Source organism: Macrotis lagotis, chromosome 1, assembly GCF_037893015.1.
Source record: "Macrotis lagotis isolate mMagLag1 chromosome 1, bilby.v1.9.chrom.fasta, whole genome shotgun sequence".
Lineage (NCBI taxonomy): Eukaryota > Metazoa > Chordata > Mammalia > Peramelemorphia > Peramelidae > Macrotis > Macrotis lagotis.
Genome location: NC_133658.1, coordinates 799248473 through 799272462, shown reverse-complemented (window position 1 = coordinate 799272462; position 23990 = coordinate 799248473). Strand labels below are relative to the sequence as shown.

Sequence of the window (23990 nt, the reverse complement as noted above, 5' to 3'; positions counted from 1 at the left end):
TTTCAAATCCTACTTTATTTGTGTGAAAAGTGTTTTCTAGTTGTCTTCATATGGTTCCTGAGTTTGTCTTTGCAGTTAAACTCCCAAGTATTTTATATTGTCTACAATAATTTAAAATGGAATTTCTCTTTCTATCTCTTGCTGCTAGACTTTGTTGGTAATAGATAGAAATGCTGGTGATTTATGTGGGTTTATTTTGTAGCTTACAATTTATTTCAAGTACTGTTTTTAGTTAATTCTTTAGGATTTTCTAAGTATATCTCCTATCATCTACAAAGAGTGATGCTTTTGTTTCCTCATTGCCAATTCTAATTCTTTAAATATTCTTTAAAATTTCAATATTATTTAAAATTATTAAATGTTTTTCTTATTGTTATAGCTATATTTCAGTATAATATTAAACAACAGAGATGATAATGTATATCCTTGCTTCACCCCTGATGTACAAGGAAGGCTTCTAGCTTATCCCCATGGCATACAATATTTGCTTATGGTTTTAGATAAATATTACTTATCATTTTAAGGAAAGCACCATTTATTCTATTCCTATGCTGTCTACTGTTTTTTAATAAAAATGGATTTGCTGTTTTTTGTCGAAGACTTTTTCTACATTTATTCAGATAATCTTATGATTTCTATTGGTTTTGTTATTGATATGGTCAATAATGATAGTAGTTTACCTATTATTGAAACAATACTATATTACTAGCATAAATGCCATCTAGTCATAATGTATGATCTTTGTGTCATTGCTGTAATCTCCTTGCAAGTATTTAATTTAAAATTTTTGTATCAGTATTCAATTAGGGAAATTAGTCTCCAATGTTCTTTCTTTATTTTGCTCATCCTGGTTTGGATATCAAGACCATATTTGTGACGTAAATGTTTGATAAAATTTGCTCGTGAATCTATCTGATCCTGGGGGTGTTTTTCCTTAAGAAGTTCATTGATGGTTTACTTTCTTTTTCTAAAATTGGATTATTTAAGTATTTTATTTCTTTTTCTGTTAATCTAGGTGAATTTAATTCATCCATTTCTTTTAGATTGTCAAATTGATTGGCATATAATTGGGCAAAATCTCTCCCCAAAATTTTCTTAATTTCATCTTCATTGGTGTTGTTCTTCACCCCTTTCATTTTTGATACTAGTAATTTGATTTTCTTCTTTCCTTTTTTAAATCAAATTACTTTCTCCCACAACTTTTCAAAACACCCCCCCACAAAATTCTTAGGTAAGCAAAACAAATTTGAATCATGTTGTTTGTGTCTGAAAGTGTATGTCTCAGAATCTATACCTACAGACGTTGATTAACTCTCCCTATCTATCATATATGTCTTTTCATGCTTCTATGACTTATTCATATCCATCTTTTCTTATGATACAGTAATATCCCAATACATGTATGTGCAAATTTGTTTAGCCATTTCCCAATTCATGGAGAGCTACTACAAAAATTATTTTCAAAACCATAAACAGAAGACACTCTACCAAACTCCTTTTGTAAAGCAAACATATCTATGATACCTAAACCAGGAAGAGATAAATATCAGAGAAAGAGAAATGTAAATCAGTTTTATTAGTGCAAATTGATAACCAAAAATAAGGAGATTGTAGCAATAAATCCTAAAAATAATTGCTTGAAACCAAGTTGGAGTTATATCAGGGAAGCAAAGAAGATTCAACATTAAGAAAGCAATTAGCAAAACTAAACAAATATGCTACAAAAATAACATCAACCACATGATTATTTCAGTAGACACAGAAAAGCCTTTTATGAAGCATAATACTTATTTGTGTCAATATGTCAAATCTAATGAGCATAAACATAGAAAGACTTTTCTTTAATAATGATCATTGTTTGTAGAGAAACACAAAAAGCTTTACCAGGGCAAACAAGAGTAAGGCAAGGATACTCCCTGTTTGACATAGTTCTAGAAATGAGAGCTAAGATGAAATCAAATACATAATTATTAACAAAGGAATGATAAAATTAACCTGTTTTGCAAATTGTACACTGAATACTTGGAAAACTCAAGAGAATAAGTGAAGTGTCTGATTGAAATGATAGCTTCAGCAAGGTTATAAAAATACAAAATAAATATACAAAAATTAATCACATTTCTTTAAAGTACTAGCAAAACTAGGAACAAACGGTGAGACTCCATTTAAAATAACTAAATTTTCATACAGTATTTGGAAATTAACCTGTCAAGACAAAAAGCAGGATTTGTGTAAACACATCCATAAAAGAGGCAATGTGGAATAGAGTTAGGAAGAGCTAATTATAAGTACTGCTTCACTCATATAATGACTGCTTGAGCCATGGCAAGTTTCTTTTTTTTTTCTTTTTTTTTTTGAGGTTTTTGCAAGGCAAATGGGATTAAGTGACTTGCCCAAGACCATACAGCTAGGTAATTATTAAGTGTCTGAGGTTAGATTTGAACTCAGGTCCACCTGACTCCAGGGCCAGTGTTCTGTCCACTGTACCACCTAGCTGTCCAATGGCAAGTTTCTTAATCTCATAGTGTAACTCCCAAAGGCTAGACTTTGCAGAGAAAGTACACTTTGTACTTGTATGAATTAGAGGGGTGGAGGACTTTTCCTCACCAATGAGTTTCTATACCATAATGTGATCTAGTTGGTAAGAAGCTCATCAGATATGTTAACACTCAGTCAGGGCTGGCAGGGAAAGTTAAAAAGAACTCAAAGAGGTTGTTTCATTTTGCTTTTAAGTGTGTTGGAGGGGACAGAGAGGATCAGAAGAGGAAAAGAACTATTTTGCAAGTTGGAGAACGATAGTCAGTGAAGATGGAACTATTTAACTCTAATATTGTATCTGTTTCTTTAGCCAGTGATTTTTTTAGCCTGGCTAATTGGGAGCTAATATTAATGATATATAGGAAAATAGTAAGATATTACCTACTTGACTTTAATGTTTTCAAGTCTTTAGCACCAAATATATTACATCCTTAAGTCCTAAAAGAATGGTGGATTTTACTGCTGAACCACTGTCAATGATTTATGAGAGTTACTAGAGAATAGGAGAAGTACTGGAAGATTAGAGAAGGGGAAATTTTTCAAATTTTCAAAAACCAAATTTTGCAGTCTGCAAATATGCTGTTAAACAACTTAAGTTCTTTTCAAAATTATAGAATATATTATTTAAGGGTTAATGATGTGGGGGGGAGCAGTTATTCCCTCTGTTGATTATCTCTAATTTATCTTGTATGTCACTTATTTAGGTTTAGTATTTGTATATTGTCTCCCCATTAGATTGTGATTCTGTTGAGTGCAGGGACTGCCTTGCCTTTCTTTGTATCCTCAGAGTTTAGCACAGGGTCTGACACCTAGGAGGCACTTAATAAATTTTTATTAAATGATATACAAATGAGCTAGCAATGGCTTCATCAAGAATGGAGCATGATAAACCTAATCTCATTTCCTTTTTTATAAGATTATTTTGGTAGATAAGAGAATGGGACATAATTTATCTAGATTTTATTCAAAGCCCTTGACAGGATTTTTCATGATTTTTCATGTTGAAAAAATGGAATTGTGATCTACCTATAAAAGTTAATTAAATCTTAATTGCATAAGGAGAATTTAGGATTTAGGCAGGGTAATGGTCCTATTCTGTTCTGCCATAATCAGACTACATCTAGAATATTGCATTCAGTTCTGAGAACTACATTTCAGGAAGAACATTAGTAAACTGGAAGATATCTAGAAAGAAAAGCAGCTGAAGGTCCTTAAAATCATGAATGCTATGGTTGATCAGTGGAAGAATTAGAGATGTTTAGCCTGGAAAAGAGAAGATTTGTGGAGTAGATCTAGTAAGGAGGTGGGATTATGGCTATCTTCAACTATTTAAGGGGCCATGATGGGGATGAAAGTTTAGACTTGTTCTTCTTGGTTGAGAAGGCAAAACTAGGAATAGAGGTTAGAAATTGCAAAGAGATAGATTTAAGCCTGATACAAAAGAAAACTTAACCATTAGAGTTATCCAAAAATGGATGGCCTGCCTCATAAAATGAATGGATTCCCCCTTTACCAGAAGTCTTCAAGCGGATATTTATCACTTTTTAGAGATATTGTAGAAGAAATTCTTGTTCAGAAACCAGTGAGATTAAGTGGATTTGAATGACCCTGTCAACTGTGAGATTCTGTGGTATTCCTTATAGACATCCTAGGAAACTGAGATCAGGTGACTTGCCTAAAGTCAAGCAATAAACAGTGGAAGTGGGAGTTGAATATTGTATTCACTTTCCAAATCTACTTGTTTATACTAGACTACACTGCTCTGTGAATTCTCCTTAATTCTCTATTATGTTTATAGACATCTAATTTTTCCCTGAGAAAATAAGTTTCTCAAAAAAACAGGAACTTCATTTCACCTAAATTTTATTAAATTTATTTTATTTTTAAATGTTTTCCCCAGCAACAGGCAAAAGCAAATTTCAACAGGTAACTACAACCCTCTCCCACAATCTTCCCACTCTATCACCTACACCCCCATCCCTGCCTCTATACCCTTTCACCTATCCCTTTTCTATCTTATTTTCCTCTCAGATAAGATAGATTTCTATGCCTATTGCATGTGTATGTTGTTCCCTCTCTGAGCCACATCTGATGAGAGTAAGTTCACTCACTCCTTCAGTTTCCCCCTTCCACTCCACTGCAAAAGCTTTTTCTTGCCTCTTTTATGTTAAATAACTTATCCCATTCTACCTCTCCTTTCTCCCCCATTAACTCAAATCTTATAGTATACCTTCAAATTCAACTCCCTCCTATGCCCTGTCTGTATATACTCCTCCTAACTGCCCTAAAAATGAGAAGCTTCATATGTGTTATCAGTATCATCTTCCCATGCAGAAATATAATTCAGTTCAACATCATTTAGTATTTCATGATTTGCCCTTCCCATTCACTCTCTCTATGCTTCACCTGAGTCCTATAATTGAAGATCAAACTTTCTTTTTCACCTGTGGTCCTTTCATCCAGAAAGTTTGAAAATCCCCTATATCATTGAATGTCCATCTTTTCCCCTGAAAGAGTATTTCAGTTTTTCAGTGTAGTTGATTCCCATTTGTAATCCAAGCTCTTTTACTTTCTGGAATATCATATTCCAGTCCCTATGAGCCCTTAATATAGAAACTGCTCAACCTTGTGTTATCCTGGCTTTAGCTCCACAATATTTGAAATTTTTCTTTCTGGATGCTTGTAATATTTTTCTCCTTGACTTGGGAGTTCTGAAATTTAGCCATAATATTCCTGGCAGTTTCATTTCTTTCAGGGGGTGATTGGTAGATGCTTTCAATTTCTATTTTACCCTTTAGGATATAAGAGCAGTTTTTTCCTGGAGAATTTCTTGAAATATGATATCTAGGCTGGTTTTTTTTTGGTCATGAATTTCAGGTAGTCCAATAATTTTAAAAGTCTTTCTCCTGGATTTGTTTTCCAAGTAAATTGTTTTTTTCAATATGATATTTCACATTTTCTTCTAATTTTTCATTCTTTTGTTTTATTGCTTCTTGATTTCTCACAAAATCACATTCTTCCCTTAGCTCCATTATACATTTTAAGGAGTTATTTTCTTCAGAGTGTTTTTGTATATCTTTTCCATCTAGCAAATTCTGATTTTTAAGACATTATTTTCCTTATTGACCTTTTGGACTGTTTTTTTCCATTTGACCCAAACTGGTTTTTAAGATGTTGTTTTTTTTCAGTATGCTACTGACTTGATTTTCATGATTTTCCTGTATCACTCTCATTTCTCATTTTCCCCTACTTCCCTTACTTGATTTTCAAAATCTTTTTTGAGCTCTTTCATAGACTGAAACCAATTCCTATTTTTCTTGGAGGTTTTGGATGTAGGGCTTCTGATTTTGTTATCTTCTGAGTGTGTATTTTCATCCTCCATAGGACCAAAGTAATTGTCTATGGTCAAATATTTATTCTTCTGTTACTTGCAGTAACTTTTCCCAGTCTGTGACTTGATTTTAACTCTTTGTTAAGGTGGGGCTCTTCTTCCAGGGTGGAGGATGTACTCTCCCAAGCTTTTGAGAGTTTTTGCCGCTTTTTCAGATATACCCTCTAGGGACTTTCAAGTTCTCATTTCCTCCAAGGTCTTATGAAAGGCTGTGACTTCTCTCTTGGCCTGTTCTCTGTTGTGTGGATGACTACAAACAATATTTTCTGTCCTGGAACTGTGAGGAGGGTCCCTACTCTGCTGCAAGCAACAAGCTCTGTTATGCTTCTGCTTCTGCATCTTTTCCTGAAACTGGGGCCCCAGACTGTGACCTGAATCTAAGTATGAGTGAAAAGTCCTGCCTCACAGATAGCTAGAGACCTCTGCAATCTCCCCTAAGATTGCTCTGGAAGCAGCTGCCAAGGCCTGTTCCTAGTCTGTGGAGCAGGAGAGTTTTCTTGCTGAGCTTCCCAAGTCCTTGGCAATCCCCGGACTGAGAAGTCTAGAAACTGCCACTGTTGCCAAGGACCCAGGTGCTCCATGGTCTGTTCCTAGATGACTGGAGCCAGTTTGCTCTGGCATTGCCTGGGCTGTGCTGTGGGCCCTTTCTATCTCCCACTGCAACAGACCCTTCTCCCAGATCTTCCAAGTTGTCTTGGGCTTGAAAATTATTTCACTCGGTCTTTTTGTGAGTTCTTCCACTCTAGAATTTGATTAATCATTATTTAAAGGTATTTGGAATGATTTGGGGGAGAGCTCAGGTATCTTTTTTACTCCATCATCTTGGCTCTGCCTCTCACCTGAATTTTGAAACTTTAGAAGGCATAAGGTTATACACTCTGTGAGTTGAATTGCTATTAGTTGTTGATTGGGACTTAGGACCAAATGTGTTCCAGTCTAAAACCCTTGTGTCTGTGAATGTACTTTGATTTTGCTTTTATGATGATATTGTGGTGAGTAAACAAAGGCTTGCCACCACAAGATTTCCCAACAGTTGAAATTGTTATTTTTTTTTATGGCCACAAAACATCATACTATGGATATAAATATAAAATACCCCTTAGTACTAAAATGAATGACTCTGTTCTACTTCTCAAGTGATTGCCATTAAAGGGGAAAGAGAGAGATGTGAAGAGAGATTCTGAGACTCACATAGCTCTTAAATGATCTATGAGAATTAATTTAATTGACTGTATATTCAATATGAAATTTTTTGTGTAATTACCATTCAGTTGAGAGGAACTGAATGGAACTGAATCATGTACGTATTGATAGTCTAGCTATAAATGAAAGCAGGTGAAATGAATTTGCAGCTGGAAAGTGATTCACAGACTTTCCTCTCAGAGTCAAATTAGGAAGTGAGAAGAGTTGGTTTCATGGTATACCCAAAGTCAACAAGAAACTTCATTTAATAGTCTCTCAGCTTTCAGTGGTCATGATAAGAAAACTCAAACAGTTCACCATGAGAAAAAAAAATTTGGAAAATATGATTCACAATTAGAAGATGAAATATATTTTAAGTTTTATAGACTATTTAAAATTCTCATGTCTCAATGTCATGACTAATTCAGGAAAATCAGAAAGTATTTGATATTTTCTTCACCTTCACTGTCCTTTCTTTCTTATTCATTTGACCTCTACCTATCAACTGATTTCTTCTCTACTGCTTTAAAACATACCAAAATCTCCTCTATCCTTTTATTTTTATTTTTGTACAAATGATGCTTTTATAATTACTAAAATATTCTTGTTTAAGAGTAAACATCATACCCCCTCCCCAAAGAATATAGACCCTCATGAAAAATAAAGAGGAAACATATGTGCTTCAGTCTGTGTTCCAACACCACCAGCTCTGTCTCAGATGGATCACATTTTTTATCACAAAAGCTACTTCCATATTTTTCACCATCACAACTCCCTCCATTCATACCTCCCCACTACCATATACTATATTTTCTCTCACCTTTCACTCTGGCCCTCTTCTAAAATATGCTGTAGGGTAGCTGAGTGGCATAGCAGACTGATCACTGGCCCTGGGGTCAAGAGGCCCCAAGTATACATACCACCCCTGAGGCCCAGCAACCACCCACCCCATGGTCCGAGACAGGCCACCCAATCCAAGCCCCTTGTAAGAAGTAAAAAAGAAAATGTGTTATATCTGACCATTCTCCCCCACAATCCACCTTCCTCTATCATTCACATTCCCACTCTTCCCCTGTCCCCTTCTCTCCTTTTTACTCTAGATGTTTATACCCCATTGAGTATATATGCTTTTTCCTTTCTGAGCCATCTCTGATGAGAACAAAGTTTCCCTCGTTCCCCCCTTGCCTTCCCCCCTTCCATATCATTGCAATAGCTCATTGCAATAAAAAAAATCGTATTGTATGAAATATCTTAGCCTATTCTACCTCTCCTTTCTCTTACTCCCATTACATTTCCTTTTATATTATATTATACATTATATTGTATTATATTTTATATTATATCTTCAAATTCAGCTTTCTCCTGTACTTCATCTATAAAAGCTCCTTCTACCTGCTCTATTAAATGAGAAGTTTTATATGAATATTATCGGTATCATTTTTCTTTGCAGGGATACATGTAGTTCATCATCATTAAGTCCCTCATATTTTACCCTTCTCCTCCACTCTCTCAGCTTCACCTGAGTCCTGTATTTGAAGGTCAGACTGTTCAGCTCTGGTTGTTTCAACAGGAACAATTGAAATTCCCTGTGGTTCATTGAAAGTCCATCTTTTCCCCTGGAAGAGAATGTTAAGTTTTGCTGGGTAGTTAATTCTTGGTTGCATTCCAAGCTCTTTTGCCTTCTGGAATATTACATTCCAAGCCCTACAAGCCTTTATTGTAGCTGCTGCTAAGTCCTATGTGATCCTGACTGCAGCTCCACACGATATTTGAATTGTGTCCTTCTGGCTGCTTATAATGTTTTCTCTTTGACTTGGAAGTTCTGGAACTTGGCTATAATATTCCTGGGGGGGGGGGGGGGTTCAGATCCCTTTCTGGGGGAGATCAGTGGATTCTCTCAATTTCTATTTTGCCCACTGCTTCTAGGATATCTGGGCAATTTTCCTGTAGGAAGTTTTTTTTTTTAATGAGGTCAAGGCTCTTTTCCTGATCATGGCTTTCAGGTATCCCAATAATTTTTAAATTATCTTTCCTGAATCTGTTTTCCAGATCAATTGTTTTTTTCAATGAGATGCTTCACATTTTCTTCTAATTTTTCATTATTTTAGTGTTAAAGTATTGTATCTTGACTTCTCATAAAGTCATCAGCTTCCTTTAGCTCCATTCTACACCTGAAGGATGTGTTTTCCTCAGAGCTTTCTTATCTCTTTTTCCATCTAGCCAATTCTGCTTTTTAAAGCATTCTTCTCCTCAGTAACTTTTTTTTTTGTTTAGGTTTTTGCAAGGCAAATGGGGTTAAGTGGCTTGCCCAAGGTCAGACAGCTATGTAATTGTTAAGTGTCTGAGAGGGATTTGAACCCAGTTACTCCTGACTCCAGGGCCAGTACTTTATCCACTGCACCACCTAGCTGCCCCCCTCAATAACTTTTTGAATTGTTTTGTCCATTTGACCTATGCTGGTTTTTAACATGTTATTTTCTTCAGCATTTTTTTGGATCTCCTTGACCAAGCTGCTGACTTCTTTGACTTCTTTTTCATGTTTTTTTCAGCATGTCACTCATTTCTTTTCCCAATTTTTCTTCTGTCTCCCTTACTTGATTTTCAAAATCTTTTTTGAGTTCTATCATAGCCTGATCCAATTTCTGCTTTTCTCGGAGTCTTTAGATGCAGGAGCTTGTACTTCCTCATCTTCAGATTAAGTATTTTGATCCTTCTTGGGATCATAGACAATGTATTTCTCAATGGTGTTCCTCCTTTTTTTCTCTGTTTACTCATTTCTCCAGCCTGTGCCTTGTTTGGGTGTGCTTCATGAGCTTTTGAGTATTATTGGGACAGCCTCCCTCCCCCAGGATCTCAGTGTGTGAAGCTTTGACTTCCTTCCTGGTCTATGAATGACCACAAGCGCACCCCTCTGCCACAGGCCCCCCCTTTTGGGGGCCTAGGCTGCGATCAGGATCTGAATGTGGTCAGAGCCCCAGAGTCCTGTTCTGGGTACCTCTGAAGTCTTTCTCCACTCCCCTACCTTTGGTGGACTGAGCACTCAAGGCTTAGTTTGCCTGGGGGCTCCTGCTTACTAGGTCCACACCTGCTTCAGTTTCTTGGATCTGGGCTTCCCTGAGGCCACTGCTGCTGAGCTGACCTGCTGACTGCCCTGAGGGTCTGGGCTTCTTGCACTTGCTCTGGCAGAGGACCTCTCCACTGATCCTCCAATTTGTGGCCAGTGATCCCCAGGGTGTAGGTCAGGAAAGTGCCCCCACTGCCATAAGCCACAGTTCCTAGGTGCTCTGGGGCTGCCTCAGGGAGGTTGAAGTTTCTTCACTCTGGCGGGCTGTCCCTCTAACCCATTGGAGCAGAGTCTTTCCACTATTTTCCAGGTTACCTTGGTTTGGATAATTACCACACTGGATCTTTTTGTGGGTTCTATCTCTCACAAATTTAGAGTCTTAATTTTAAGATTTTTGAAATATTATGGAGAGAACACCTAGGAGAGGCTCTTTTCCTGTCACCATCTTGATTACACCCCCCTTCTCTGTCCTTTTAAAACCCCTTCTTAAAATACCCTCTTGTTCCCTCAAACTATGATCCTAAATCTCTCCTCCCTTTTTTTACCAAACTCTACTAAAAAGTTGACTATGCTTGCTACTTTCACTTCCTTCTCCAAAATTCTTCTTTGCAATCTGGCTTCTATCATCATTCAATTAAAACTCTGTTGTCCACTTTCTTCTCTAGATTTTCATGAAACCTCTCTCTCTTGGTTCTTCTTCTGTCTCTCCTGACCACTCCTTCTTATCTTCTTTGCAGGCTCATCATCCACATTATGTGTCCAACTATTGATTCTGTAGGCCCTCTTCTCTCTCCACTTTCTTATTATTTTCACTAGTTTCTATAGGCTTAACTATCATCTCTATTCCAGTTACTCCCAGGTGTATATATCTAATCCCAGTCTCTTACATTGCAGTCTCTTGCCCATTGGACATTTCAAACTGGATATCCATGAGATATCTTAAATTCATCATTTCTAAAACTGAATTTAGTGACTTTCCCCTTAACCTCTCCCATCTTCCAAACTTTCCAGTTTCTATTGAAGACACCATGTGGTTTATAATCAGAATTGTACTGGAATTTTCACACTCTTACTCCACTGAGGCAATTATTTGACAAATCTTACTGTTTTTCTGTTGGTTTGTTGGTCAGTTGAGTATTACCAAAAATTATTTTTAATTTCTTAGGCAAAAAAATAGCATGTAATGGATGTAGCAATCATTTTAGATTCAGTTGTCTTGGTGTAGTCATACTATCAACCAATAAGAACAAATGTCAAATTAAATGTTAAATTGAAAGAAAACTAAAGATGAGAAGATACGTTTATTTTTAACATGTTCTAGCTTTAACAGTTTCAAATTGTCAGAAGTGTTAAGAGGATAGAAATAAAGTAATTGACCATATAAAATATAACTGATGAAAAATAGTTATCTTCATTGGAGTACAAAACTGTATGGACTAGCAGACATTTGATCTCTTTGCCAAGTAGAGAGATTTGACAGCGAATCTTGCCAGTGGTTTAGAGTACAAGTTCACTTGCCAAACAGTAATAAAGAAAAATAAAGGTGATGAACATCCGGGCATCATAAAACAGCAAAAAACTGCCTATAAAGTATGACATAAGATCCAAGAAAACCAGATTATTGGAGGAGCATTTGAAGGTGAAATCTAAAAAAGGAAAAATAAATATTAAATAGAATTTATCTAGCAACATGTCTAGTCATCTCTCTTCATCAGGGATAATCTTGGAAACTAAATTCGGACTCTACCATTTTAGAAACCCATAAGGTATGTGAGAAAATTCTGAGAAGGATAATTGAATCTGACCAAATGTATACAGAAGAAATCAGGCTATCCAGGAAAATGTTCATGGAAAAAAATAGAAGATTTACTTCAAAGGGAAAAAAAAGAATTCAAAGAAATAAAGGGGAAAATTACATCATGGGTACCAATAGAGTACTGCCTATTTGCTGATAGTGGCTTTTGAATGAGACAGAGCCTATAAGACATGACCAGGGACATGTATGAGATGGTTTAGTTTAACAGTGTAGTAAGAATAAGAGACTATAGAAGGATGGGCAGAGGGCCACATTGTTACTCTCAACATACTAAAAGAATCAAATGAAGGTCACAGTGACCTGGGTTAGATCCTCTATGGAAGACCCATGTCTTCAAAAGCTAAAAAGGCATTATTGGGTTATCACACTGATAAATTCACATATATATCAAAGTATAATTATTAATACTCTAGACAGAAAATAGTGATATTAATGTAAGCAACATCAACAACTCATTTAGCAAATATTTTTTCTACTCAGGCATGTCATAAAGAAAAGAGAGTTTTAAATTTGGGGAAGCAATGATGCCTTTGAAAAGGCATATTTTTAATACCCATTCTTTAGTAAACTTCCTTTCCAAGTTCAGGGGCTATCTCCTTTAAGAAAGTATTCCTAATTGTAAATTTCATTTCCCTAATTGTAAATAATCATTCTTTCCTGACCTCTTTCTTAATAGATTACTTATACTCTCTATCCTTGGTCATATTCTAATAGGATTATAGAATTTATTTTACCACTAAACTAGGCTGTAAACTTCTTGAGGACAATGACTGTATCTTATTTAATCTTTTTATCCCCAGCCCTGAGCACAAAAACCTGGGACAAAGTACACACTTAATAAAAGTTAGATGAATTGGGTAATTTAATTGATTTAGGTAAAGTGCAGTGTATAAGGACAAAAAGAAAAGATACTTGTGAGGGATTCACCTGTTGTTACTTTTATACATAGGTGCTGCCTGTGAGTAAAAACAGCCAAATGATTACATTTACTTTTCAAAATGGTTGTGTGGCTACACTACGGACAAGTGGAACTGAACCAAAGATAAAGTATTATGCTGAGATGTGTGCATCTCCTGATCAGAGGTGAGAACTGAATGTTAATGTGAAAGCATTTATGATCTTGCCAAGTCAAGAGAAGTAAACAGTCTCTTAGCACATTTAAGGTCAATAGTTTTCTATTTTCTATTTGCTAGTAATTAATTTCTTAGTGCTAAAAGGTGGTACAACTTAAAAGAAAATTAAGTGACCAAATCCTTGAAGGTATAAGGTATGAATATTTTTCCATCAGAATTTGTTTATCATAATGAATGCTTTCCATTTCACTGGAGACTTCTTAGAAGATCATCACAATCATAATAACATTAGTTTTACTTTACATAATAGTAATAGTTTTACTTGCCTTTTACCTAGAACTTTATAATTGATGTGACTTCATAATTTCAAAGACACTCTCCTCATAATGAGTCTAACATGTAGATACTTAAACTGGCAACTCAGAAAGATGCAGGTTCTACTAATATTCTTTCCATTCTATAAATGAGGAAAACTCAATCCCTTACCACTTTTCACCAAGTATGCAAATGGCAGAGCCAAGATTTGGGATCACAGTTTCAGAGTTAGAGGGGAACTTTGTGATAGAAAGTGGTCCATCTTCAATTTCAAGGTGAAGGAACATTGATCTAGAGAATTGATGACTCGACCAGGGCCCACAAGTAATAAATAGTAGGGCCAGAATTCAAACAAAGATTCTCTGACCAGTTGGCATTCTTTTTCAGTATACTGCCAACCACCTACATGGAGTACTGATTTAAAGATGTTTCCATTGTACCAAACATGTTTTGAAACATTTTTGAATTACCTTTTTAGATTCTTTCATATGGAAAATATCAGCCAGACAGCAAAAGTAAATCAGAACTTGTGGAATAAGGTTGACAAGCAATCTAACAAATTCTGATTTTGATCATAGATGAGGTACAGTTCTAAGTAAACATGACATGCTTTCAGAATCAATTTATTAACTATCTCTATATATGTATTCATATAAAGAAGTTTTCAGACATTTTGCGAATGATTGTAAGATCCTTGAGACATATCCAACCTCCCAAAGCAATGATTTTAAATATAACCCTTGAGAATGTGTTTGTATGTACATAAGCTCATATGTGTGTATAAGTATATAAGAGGAAAATTAGTCACATATACAGTTTTAAACAAATTTAAATTGAGTTTAAAACCAGTTTACTCCTTTCACAGTTTTAAAAGAGTTTTTTTCTTATCCTTTTGTGAGGTCAGCAATTCAAATATTGTTGTCTTCATTTCACAGATGAAGAAACTGAGGGACTAAGATGTTGTGATTTGCTCAAGCCAGGATAGGTCCTCTGACCCTGCATCCATTGTTCTTTTTTACCGAATCATGTGACAATCAACAAGCAAGTCTTAATCATTTACTTTATGTCAAGCACCTGCTAGACTTTAGTGTATAAGTAAAAAAGTGAGGCAGAGGTTACCTGTTTCACTTCCTAAGGTTCTTTGGTCATTACAGAAACCCACTTTTTTCCCTCAACAGAAAGTCAAGTATTCCATAATCTAGTGTTTTCTTAATAGAGCAATATATTATCTCATTTAATTTATTTGGATTTCAGTTTTCTCATTTTTAAAACATACATAGTAATACTTATAGTACCTACCTCAGGAATATTATGATTGATGAAACTTTACAGAAATTTACATTTGAAAAGTAATAAATAACTTTTTAAAGTAATAAATAACAATTGTGTAGTTGTAAAGTGTTATTATTTTAGCAAGTATAAGCTATTTGAATTTTTTTAATTTGGGAAGAATTTTTAATTTTTATTTTTAAGGCTATAAGTTCTGTTAAATTCCTTTTCTGAAGTTTCAGCTTTAAAGGTTCTTGAAAGCTGTGTCAGGAAAACACAAACTTGTGGCAGGTCCTATCAAAATGGAAAGCCTGAGTATGGGCTCAGCACTAGACTTTGTGTTGTTCCACAAAGGCCAGGCTGCATGTTGAATGGCACATTCCTGAGGCTTGGCAGCAGATGAGTTTTTGGGACATAGCAGCTCGTAGAACAGTCTTCTGAGGGTGTGTGCCTACGGTTCCTGACAAGGTTGACTTCATGGACCCTGGAAGTATTGGGATAATGTTTTTGAGTAACAGGGTGTCTAAGCTTTTAATTTTTCCCCCCCTCAGTGATATTGCCTTACTGGAAGAAGAACTGAAGAAACTTATTGATGCTCTGATTGAGAATTTTCTGGAGCCCAGTAAGAATGGACTGATCTGGCGATCTGCTTAGAATCTTCTAGGCTGCTGCTCTACAAATAGCTTTTTGCACTAGCACATGGAACAAAAGATCCAAGACCTACATCTAACCTTGTTCTTGTGTACATTTGTCTATTTCAGAAATCCCTTCCTTAAGAACTTTAATGAAACAGGATCTTTTTTGTCACCTGATTTAACCAAGTTACATAAGTTTGAAAGAAACTTAAATTCACAAGCAAGTGAAATAATTGAGATTTTTAGTTATTTTCCCCAAAAGTCACATACACTGAGCATTAAAAACATAGTCTCTTCAGCCTTCGACTTGAAGAGCTCTGTAGAGGTCTTGCAGGAGTGAATCTTGTAGTTTGATTAGATTTATTTATTTTGTAGTGTCTGTATCTAAGTACAGTTTGTCTAGAACAGACAAAAATTACCTAAATGTTCCAAATATTGTTCGTGATTGTCGAGTTATTTAGAGAAATAAAGCTTCATGTTGGTGAAAATACAGCACAACTTCTTTAGTACCCCTCTGGCATTGTTAAGGGTTTTCATTTACAAATATGTTAAAGTAGAGTAGTTAGAATTTCTAGATTAGGACAAGATGATACTATGGCATACAATTTGGGCACCTTTGTTTCAAGTGCTTTTCATCAGTTGTACTTTTCCCCATGTATATCTTAAAAATATTGATGTTTACTGAACAATAGTGGCAATTCTCTTGGGAAACTTTGTTTTTGACAAATCTCTCAGTGCCTTCCAAGGGCTTTGGTGTGAGTTGAGATAAAGTCCCCATATACAAAGGTAATACCTTGCCTTTTTGTACAATTCTTCCAGATGGTAAAGATGCTTTACCAACTTTGTCCAATAGGGTGTTTTTTTAAACTACCATATAAGATCTTCATAAGAAGAATTTTTTAAATTATATACTATTGTTTGGGATTTCCATGTCAAAATTCAATGTCACTGCTAGTAAGGAGAATTGTGATAAAATAGAGAGATGAAGCTCCAAATTTCAATTAAAAATAAATTTATTTCACTTAAGAACCAGATCTTTTCAAACAGATTCATCTGCTGTGATAAAAAATAATTCTGTTAATAGTGATTTTGGTTAGTGTATAATTTATTATTGTTTCTTTGAAATTCACTTGTTTTCCAAGATTGCTTAAAAAGTTAGTGTGGACTTAAATGAGAAGATGGCAAAGACCCTTCTGTCTTCCTTCTTGGTGACCCAACTTTAGGGTAACCCCAGATATCTCTAGCTTTAATTTTCAAATATAAAGAGAAACTTTAACTTTAATCAAATCTTCAATTGATTACTTGAAATTAGGTCACCTACTCTGTCATCAAGTTTTCCTCCTGGCTAGTTTCAGTATTTAAATACTAAACAGCTTAGAAATATCATATAATACAATGTAGTTCCTGCCCTTTAAAAGCTGACAAGTAGATCTTAATGCTGAACCTCATATAGACAAGTGAAGTATCATGAAATAATATTATTAGACAGTTATCATAAATTCTTCAAACATTTACTTTAGAATCAGCTTGATTTCTCCTGCCTTTCTGATCAGGAGACAATTTGCTTTCACTCCATAGAGCAGTATCTTTAGAAAGTTGCCACTAGTTAATTGATTTAGCCCCTTTGTGAAAAACTTTTAAATGGAAAAAAAAATTCCATTTTATTGATTGGTTTGTTTAGTGCCCTCTTGGACTGTTCAGATTTACACTTTATATGATAGTTATCACATAAAGACTGCTAAGTAACAAGGCTTGGATATTAAGGCCCTCAAGTAAGAGGAAACAGTTGATAGGATTTCAGTGACCTGACAGGTGTCACTAACCAACTAGTCTGGTCAGATTATAATCTAGTTCTAGTTTGAAGTTGTTCTGTTCATATTTAATTAAGCTCAGTTAAATTTAAAACCTCCTCTTCCCAACCCTGTCTTGAACCTGGATCATGGATGAATTGTATAAAGGCAAGTAACCAGATATAAAGAGAACCACATTTTTTGTTATAATTCATGTTGACAAAGGTTTTGCACTAAATAGGAAAAAACTCGTATGTTTTTGTTTGGCTCTGTGAATGTATATTGTAATGTAGAAGATTGTCTTTGTTGTACAGGAACCCATATGATCAATATTTTTTTGGTAGTAAAAAAATCTGTGTTTAAGTGTCTACAAAATAGAATGAAGTTAAAAAATGATAGCTTGTCTCCTTCAAACATTAAAGCCACACTGTAAGTTTCATTCTAATATGAAGAAGACAATTTTATTTAGCCACATCACAAGTATAAAACATTGAATTCAAGGTGAAAAATAATGGCTGCTTGGATTATTTCCAGAATTGAATGTTTTCAACTTTTTTTGCTTTATCTTGTTTACAAGATCTTTATTTTTATCTCTGTAGGGAATCTCCTGATGTGGAAATCCACCTCCCCCCATGAATAATCAACAATGCATTTATGGCTTGGTCTTAGAAAGTTGCCTGAGACATTAAGAGGTTAAATGACTTGCTCATGGTCATACAGCTAGTTTGTATCAGAGGCAGATTTCACCAGGTCTTCCAAACTAGTACCCTATGCTGCCTCTAAATTTATTTAACTTACACAAATGCTCAAAGAATATTCAGGGGTAGCAAGGAAGAGAAGACCATTATGATTATCAATATTATTCATTTTTTGGAAGATTGCCATTAAAAATAGTGATTAAATATATTCATGTGGACTCAGGTGAGAAATAGTACCAGTGAAAGCATTTACAGGGAGGGTAGAGTTTGTAATAATATAAGGAAGCATTTCCTAAAAATTTTATCTGTCATCTAAGTGCTGTGCCTTTTAAAGTACTAAGTTTCCCATCACTGAAGATGATCCCCTTGTTCTGTATGTTGTAGGAAGGACTTGTGTCAAATGAAGGGTTGATCTGAGGTCCCATCTGGCTTTAAATTTATTTATAGAAATTCAGCTGGCTACGGTTCAGGTCTAAACAATGAATACAGACCTAGGATTGAGGCCCAGTGCTTAACATTTTCTTTTATGACATAGAAGATAAAATAGAGATAGATTTGCATTATGGAAGATATAAGGTTTTGAGGCTTCCTAGAAACTTGGGAAGTAGGGTCAGAGTTCTAAGTTGGGGGGCATAACTTTTTAAGTTAATTAAAAAAATATTAATTGGAGAAGTTACCAGAAACCACTATGAGAAAAGTTAATCAGTCTAATATAGAGAGGGATGTACATTTGTGGAAGAAAAGCAAGTAGTTATAACCCAAAAGCAAGATGAAAATGTGTGTAAACAGCTCAAAAATGTTGATTTGAACATAGATTATACTCTTTTGAAAGGGAGTATATATATATATATTTATATGTGTGTGTGTATATATATATATATATATATATATATATACACATAATTAGGTGTTTACATATCAAAAAATCCACCAACAAAATGCTACATTCATGATTTATTCAAGTCAGATTTGTGAAGAAAAGTCCAGATTATGTTTATACCAATACAGAATCATGGTAACAGAAGGAAGTCAAATAGTGATGGTTACAGAATCTGCAAGGATTTCTAAAGGTTTCTAGTTCAACATGGACCCAAAAAGATCTCTTCAACATTTAACCTCTTTTGTGTCCTGGACTTCTTTGATAGCCTGATGAAGCCTATGGACAACATCTCAGAATGCTGCTTTTAAATACATAAAATACATTTGATTACAAAGGAAATCAGTTATATTGAAATACAATTTATTTGTGTGTGTATTATATTTTGAACTAAAGTTCATGGACCTCAAGTTAAGAGTCTCTGATTTAGCCCCTGGACACAGTGATGAGGAACTTGGTATGTAATCTGGGCAAATCACTTCTCTAAGCCTCAATTTCCCCATATTTAAAAGGAGACATTTGAATTAGATAAAATCTCAGGTTGGTTTTTTTTTCATTCCTAGGAGTCTGAGTTAAGGTCTGAGAGGTTTAATTTAAGGTGGAGAAACTTCTTGACAAGGATTGTTAAACATTTATAATGCGTGAAAAAGAATATGGCAGACTCTTGAAAGCTTTAAAAAGTAAACCACATTTTATTCTAATTGAGATTTCCTGGAGATGGAAATGTGGATTCCCTATATTGACTTCTTATAATTCCTTCAGGCATTCATTTTTGGTAGGTTTAAGCAAAAGTTTAAGTGTTTTAAAGTTCTGATAAATTGATCATTGAATTTCATTCCAAAGCTAAAAAAAAGATAATGTTGCAAATATTTTCCCAGATTTGAGCAAGAAAGGCAGCAATAAGTTCAGTAAAGATATTCTTTAACTTCACTTTTCATTCATCCTGCCATAATGGTCTGACCTTTCCATTTGAAGGAATGCCCAGAACTTTTTGTTTTGCTTGTTTTAAACATAAAACATTCACCATATAGATGTAGGAACTTCGGCAGATCCTGAAGGTTTGAGAAATTGGAGACTTGGGGAAAAGTTAATTCAGGAAATGGATTCTTGTTCTTAAGCAGATTGCATGTATTTCTGGAATATGTCAATGATTGATGAAACAGCATCGTTTTTAGCTGAAGGACATCCTTTTGAAAATGAATTGCTCTGCAAAGTGGTACTAACAGTGTTTGCTACAAATGTTTTCTATATGTGTTGATAATGCTTGAAATATCCATATGATTCCATTTGAAAAAGTTTTCTTTTGCCCTTTTCTACCCTTTTTCTTCCCTCCTACTTCTTCTACTGTTTTGTGACTGTGAAAAGCTATCATCCTATTATCTTACTGATGGAATTCATTTGTGGACTGTTTTGTTATTATCAAAAAATGTGGGGCAAAGAATTGAAACTGTTCAAAATTCATTTCTGTTTTTCTGAATATTGTTAATTTATTATGAATTTTTTTGAAATTCATGTTTTTTCTAGCTGGTTTTGAGAAATGAATAGGAAAATAATTGTTTTCACCTAAACCAATGACTGTTTAAATATTTGATTTGAGTTAATTTGGTTTTTTCACTGCTGTTCATCCAGGGATTTTAAAATATTCATATTAAACCTTTAATCTTTGTCCTAAAGTATTGAATAGGTAGAAAAAGTCAGAAGTCATAGAATAGTTCCATCTGCCTATCTAACCAGCCCAGCTTTACTCTCAACTTCTATCTGTCTTAGTTTTCAAAAAATACTTATTTCCAAAGTCACCAAGTTAACTTGATCAACAAGCTTTCTTTCTCTTTATAAATTTCAATAAGAGAAGCAGGGTGGTATAATGGGAAAGCATTGGACCAAGGTAAGACTCCTGTCTTACCTCCAACTTGAAATGTGACCATAGTCACCTGTCTTCACTTCCTGGGCCTTGGTTTCTTCATCCTCAAAGGAGAGGGACAGACTGGCTTCTTAAGGAATCCTCCTGGTTCTGTTAGCAATAGCCCCACAGCATTTAATATTTAAAAGTAGTATAAAGTTATTGAAGTATGTAAGGTACCACATCAGAAACATACATACATATATATCCCTGGTTTAGATTGAACTTATTTAAGAGTAGGCTAATAAATTTATTGGTTATTAGCTTCCTAATCCTTTAGCATTACTTAGCTGATTATGATAACACTTATAGAAATTAAGAACAATAATGATTCTCTTTGCCAAATTTATTCATATGATATTTACTAAGTGCCCATTTATCTATAATCAGTTTCTCTTTTTGTGCAGAGAATAGAGGATTTCCATCAATCTGAGGTAGGTGGAACAAGGATTATCATACTTGTTTTTATAAAGAACTGAAACTTAGAGAAATAAAATAAAGCTCAGAAATAAAAATTTTTAAAGGACTTGACGAAATAAAACTGGCCACAGTCACACGGCTGAAGTTCACTGTCAGAGCCTTGAGCTGTGGTTTCCTGGCTCCAAATCCATTGCTCCTTCCATTATACCATGCTGCCTTTCCATTCCTATTTGGATACTGTCAATGCCTACTATATATATTTGCAGCTCTAATAGTTAAATGACTTAACATTTATATAGTGCTTTATTGTTTACAAAGTACTTTTTACATGTGATCTTCTTTTATTATCTGAATAACCTTGTGAAAAAAGGGAGGACAAATATCTTCATTCTGCATATGAAGAACTGAGGTCCAGGAAGACAAAGCAAACTGCTAGCTATACAATCTTGGACAAGTATTAGAATAGGGACTTGGTTGGTCCTTTTGACTCTTAAGTCCATGGTTTTTCCACTATAACATCTCCTACCTCCCAATACCAGCAGAATTTAGGGGAGAGCTTTGCCTCAGTTTCTTTGTAGAACTGAATGAACTCAAGTTTAACTTCAAAGGTTTTACATATACCCAAAGTATTATCTGAGATGCTCACCCAGAAGCTGAGGGATAAGAACTTGAGTGTAGTTGTTGAGTTTAGAAATGTCTTAGTGACCCAATCAAAAATTACTTGTATAGATCTGTATAATATTCAAAGACCTCTTCCTGATTAAATTGTGGTGGGAAGATATTAGACTAGGCTTCAAGAGGCCTGGGGTTCTAATCCTGTCTGTTTTATGACCTTGGACAAATGAGCTCTCCTCTGGACCTCAGTTTTGTCCACTGTGAAATGAGAGAACTGTACTGAATGATCTCAGAAGTCCATTTCATTTCCAACATTCAATGAATGCAATCTACATTTTAAAGGTAGAATAGGCAAGGATCAGGAGCTAATGGAGTTATGGAAGTGATCCCTTAAGGAATTCTCATCATGCCCATCCGACGGAGTCAAAACTTGCTTGAACTTCATGTATTTTTAACCTAGTTTCAGAAAGAGATGTATCTAATAAAGCAGGCTGAAAGTGACAAAAGTGAGGTATGGGTAATGTTTACAGCACCTTGAAAGTTCTTCCAGGCATAACCATACCCCATTCTATTGAAGGTTGGAGGGATTGAGTGCACTGTTGTAAATGAAGCTATTTTCCTCATTTAGGTATATGACAATAAAACCTATGGGTTTGAAATGAGAATTGTGATTTTTGTTAAACTACCTTAACTCCATCTGGTCAAGATATTTGTTGCAGATGATTTTCCTATTGTGAGACCAGGGTGCGTTATAAATATTGCTTGTGAAAATTTGCACTTTTTCCTAAGCATTTGTGTATGGATTATTTTCATGGTTTTAGTTGAATAAAGTGTTGTTAGTAATAAACTGTTCTCTTCATAATAAGTTACCATATGTTTGAGTTCTTTGTTCTGATGTGTTTTGGTTTTATTAACATTAGCTTAAGTATTTGCATCTTCCTAGATAGTGCAGTTCTAAGTTCTTAAATATCTACTTAAAACACTCAGACACAATTTCTCAAACCTCCTTTGAGGCTTGAGATAGCATAGTGTTTCTAGCATAGTGTTAGGAAATGTTTAACTGGTTACAGTTATTATTAACAACAACCCTGTGAAGTAAATAAGACAATAGAATTGTCTCTTTTTTACAGGCAAGGAAACTGAAATTCAGAGAGAAGGGTCAAGCCCAGTGAGCAACACTACCTTGTGAATGGCAGTCAGAATTCAGACCCAGACCTTTCCATTGCACAAATGAGTTTCTAAGTTCCATATGTCTGTAGCAAGGAATTAGGACTCAAGAAGCTTGAATTCTGCTTACTAGCCCTACTTTTGCTAGTAACTGATGTTTTGCACTGATTACTTCATTTTGTTGGGCTCCATTCCTTGCTTTGTAAAATAAGATTGAAGTCAGGGTCTCTAAGGTCCATTACAACTATATATTCTGTATTAAATCCCTACTCTCCAACTGCACTTCCTTGTAATTTTTAGTACCAATTAGTTCAGTCAGACCCCCAAGAAATTAAAGACTAGGAAGTATATCCTAGTATACAGCTCATAATTGAATATTTCTGTGAATTCCAATCTTTTAATCCATCTTAGAAAACAATTTCATAACTAAGGAACTGTTGGAGGAAAGAGAAGACTGAAGTTGGCCGGACCAAGGCAACCATCTGAAAAATAAGCTAGCATCTTAGTCAACAAAATCTATTCTGAGAACCCTATTGCTTATAGCCTGTGAGAATACCCTTTGGGAGCCTGGGAACAGCTTCTACTGCTAAGTGCCAAAGTTACTGCTGCTATGATTTTTCTCTATTCTCAGTCAAATACAAACAGACCCATCTTCTAATCACTTTGTTTACATGACTGGCTGAGGAACTCTTTAGAATTTAATATTTCCTGCTAGTTTCTTTATCCCAGCTTGTTCTTGAGATCCCTGTGATATTTTTGTCTTTGCCCTATTTCCTCCTTACTATAAAGTGCAAAGCAATCCACTACATGAAATCACAGAATGTTCTCTTTAGAAGAAATCTTAGAGATTATCAGAATCCAGGGGTTTTTAACTTGGTGTAGGTCATAGAACCCCTTGACAGCCTAGCTAAGTTTTTCTCACAATCATGTTTTTAAATACAGGAACAAAATGCCTAAGGTTGCAAAGGATAACAATTGTATTAAAAGAATTGTCCCCTCCAAAACCCCTTTTATCAAATTCACAGGCCCCAAGTTAAGAACCCCTCAAGTCCCACTCTCTCTTTTTACCAATGAGGAAATTGAGCCTCAGGCAGGGAAAACAGCTTGCCCAAGCTTATAATTCATATGTGTATATATTAAATATATATTATATATGAGTCTGGTCTTGGTTCCAGAACATTGTTCTTTACCATTTTATTAATTTCTCAGTCTCTAAATTTCCACCTGAGACACTTCCAAG

The 23990-nt window shown here is 35.0% G+C and overlaps 1 protein-coding gene across 1 annotated transcript in view; it reads left to right on the top strand.

The window, feature by feature from the left end:
* Positions 1–22460, top strand: part of PGM2L1 (phosphoglucomutase 2 like 1) — an 82141-nt gene extending 59681 nt beyond the window's left edge. The window contains exons 13-14 of the mRNA XM_074216862.1: positions 12941–13074; positions 15200–22460. Coding sequence (XP_074072963.1) covers positions 12941–13074; positions 15200–15302 — 237 coding nt within the window. The 3' untranslated portion in view covers positions 15303–22460. The remainder of the gene's footprint in view (positions 1–12940; positions 13075–15199) is intronic.
* Positions 22461–23990: the final 1530 nt, after the last annotated feature.